Source organism: Ipomoea nil, unplaced genomic scaffold, assembly GCF_001879475.1.
Source record: "Ipomoea nil cultivar Tokyo-kokei standard unplaced genomic scaffold, Asagao_1.1 scaffold2845, whole genome shotgun sequence".
NCBI lineage: Eukaryota > Viridiplantae > Streptophyta > Magnoliopsida > Solanales > Convolvulaceae > Ipomoea > Ipomoea nil.
Genome location: NW_017619273.1, coordinates 8,293,072 through 8,295,673, shown reverse-complemented (window position 1 = coordinate 8,295,673; position 2,602 = coordinate 8,293,072). Strand labels below are relative to the sequence as shown.

Below are 2,602 nucleotides of genomic sequence, written 5' to 3'. Positions count from 1 at the left end.
GACTCAGGGATTAAGTCTTACCACGGGTATACCAAGGACTAAAAATGTAATTTTTTGAAATAATAAAATAAAATTTACAACAACAAGGATAAGAGAATTATATGTGTAATCATGTTTTAATCGCTAAGTTATGTACACAATATTTTAGTCCTTGAAAGATCAAATTTGCCACTTTATTATTAACACATTGGTGACAAAAATAGTCATCCATGAAATAAAATCGTCACTTCACACCAACTTATTAGGAGTTAAATGTTCATATATATAACTTAGGGATTAAGTCTTACTTCCGGTATAATAACCGTGGACTAAAAATGTAATTTTTCAAAATAAAAAATAAAATTTACAACAACAAGGCTAAGAAATTGCATAATTTGGTTTGGACCCCTAAACTTTTTTTAAAAAAAAAATTCCAGAATCACTTGCATAATTGTCGCCGGAATCCCAACTTCTCATTCTTCAGATCATACTCCACGTAGAAATTCTGCATCTGGAAATTCCCCAGAATGATCGCCGGTCCGGCGGGCAACTCCGGGCCGAAGCTGTCCGTCACCAGAGTCAAGCAGACGCTATCAGTTCCGACAATGGTGAAGTAGTTTGCCAGTGGCAGCGCCATTTCTGCGCCTCCCTTGAAATGGAACTTCATATCCGGCATGTCTATTGTGCGGTGGCCGGAGATATTGAAGCACGGGCGCAGCCCGGTAATGCTCTCCAGTTTTCCGGCTCGCGGGTAGGTTTTGACTTGAGTGAGGAACGCGTTCTGGACGAGCTGGAATACGTCGTGGGTCAAGAACGTGAAGGTCGTGCCGGAATCCACGATTGCGCCGCCGTTGCCCTGTGAATCCGGCGAGAGGTACTTGTATGGGATCTTCAGTTTTTGGGCTCCGACAGTGATTTTCCTCAGGCTAACGTAGTAATACACCGACAATGCGTCTCTGCCGGCCACCTGAGGGTTTTTCAGCAACGGCGTACGGCTCAGGTTCCCGATTTTATCGCCGGAATCTTCGCCGGTCTCCATAACTAACGGGCTGCTTTTGCCGCTGTCGTCGAATCTGTGCGAGACAAGACAGTAGGAAAACTTGTTGAGGCCTAATTGCGCCGGCAGGGAAGCGCGGCCGCGGCCGAACCCGGCGATTCCGGCGGGTTGTTGGGCGGAAAACACGGAACAACCCACGAGAAAACCCGGGATTTTCTTCTGGGGAAAATCCAGGGTATCCACCAGCGCAAGGCCGCCGGTGGAGCCAGAGCCGTAGAGAATCAGGTACGGCGGGCAGATCTGGTTGCAGGTCTTCCCGGCGAACGGCGGCCGGCAATCTTGACAGCGATTCTCGACACCCCCGCCGTGAATCCAACCGCATTTGGGGTTGGCGCAGCCGAGAAGCTTAGCAGAGGAAGATGATTTGGGCATGAAAGGAGTAATCGCAGCGGTGCCTTTGAAACTGCACTCTCTGCATTGGTACCTTTTTGTGCAAGGGAACCAAACAAAGCTGCTTCCGGTGTCCATGATAAACGGCAAGGTCTGCGGCGGAGTTCCGAAGCTGAGAGAAATGGAGTATCCGCCATAGCTTTTAGGGTACAATGGAGTGGTGGAAGAAGCAGAAGATTTCTGGGAATTCTTGATGTGTTTGGCTCTGGCCAAGGACTGGAAGACAAAATGGGTGAACTTTTGGGTTGGATCTTGGTTAGGGTTTGTGTTGAAGAAGGAGAGAGGGAGAGTAATGGTGGTGGTGGGGGATGAGGTTATGAGGGGAAAGAAAAATGAGAGAACATAGAGAAAGGAGAGGAAGAAAGAAGCCATTGTTTTTGGGGTCTGTGCTTTGATGATAAGGCCATCTTTAATAAACTACATAGTACATATACTACCAATCTCCCATTGCCAAGTGAAATAATTCTACCGTTATCCCATCTAACGTTAAAATTATGCAATTTTAATCATATACTCCGTAATTAAAAAGGTTGGGGAGTTCACACTCACGTGTATGTATACACGCCTTTAAAAGAGTTGATTTCTGGCCTTTTGGGTAATAGATTGTGGACAATGACAGAACATCAAGCACTTACGGTCGTAGTGCGAGAGTTACACTCAATATAGTGGGCATCTTGTGGCCCGTTGGACCGTCACTATGATTTACCTCTCTACTATCCTGTCGAGTTGGGAGCGAAGGAATTTTGCCTTTGTATACAAGCAATGCATTTAAAAGAGTTGTCTTTGAATAGGCCAGATAGAAATTATGTTGGTAAAATGTGTGTTCAATTCGGCTTAGCTTATCACCTATGAACAATATTATTTAGTCCCCAAATTAAATGTGGAATGACTATAAGTCAGCATGCCAATTTACTCGGGGGGTGAAACATGAAGGATTTGGGACTATTGTCCATGGTGTCTCCTCCTTTAATTGGTCGTTGTTCCAAATAGTGCAAAACAACAAATGTGTGTTATCTCGAGTGTCGTCCAAAGACGCCACCACCATTTCAATCTTAAAGACTTAGCGCAAGAGGTAAATCACAAGTTATATATTAGCAAATCGAGTTTATATCTATGATTAAGTAAAGTGGAATGGAGAAAAGGAAGAAATTCAAGAAAGGGGAATGGCCGAAATGG

The 2,602-nt window shown here is 44.8% G+C and overlaps 1 protein-coding gene across 1 annotated transcript; it reads right to left on the bottom strand.

The window, feature by feature from the left end:
- Positions 1-304: 304 nt before the first annotated feature.
- Positions 305-1,832, bottom strand: LOC109160343 (probable aspartyl protease At4g16563). The gene has a single exon (XM_019308675.1). It carries the CDS (start codon positions 1,796-1,798, stop codon positions 419-421), a length of 1,380 nt encoding a protein of 459 aa, XP_019164220.1. The 5' UTR covers positions 1,799-1,832; the 3' UTR covers positions 305-418.
- Between the last annotated feature and the right edge of the window lie 770 nt (positions 1,833-2,602).

Excerpts from the sequence above, each read along its gene's own strand:
- LOC109160343 (XM_019308675.1), bottom strand. The coding sequence starts at position 1,798 with ATGGCTTCTTTCTTCCTCTCCTTTCTCTATGTTCTCTCATTTTTCTTT.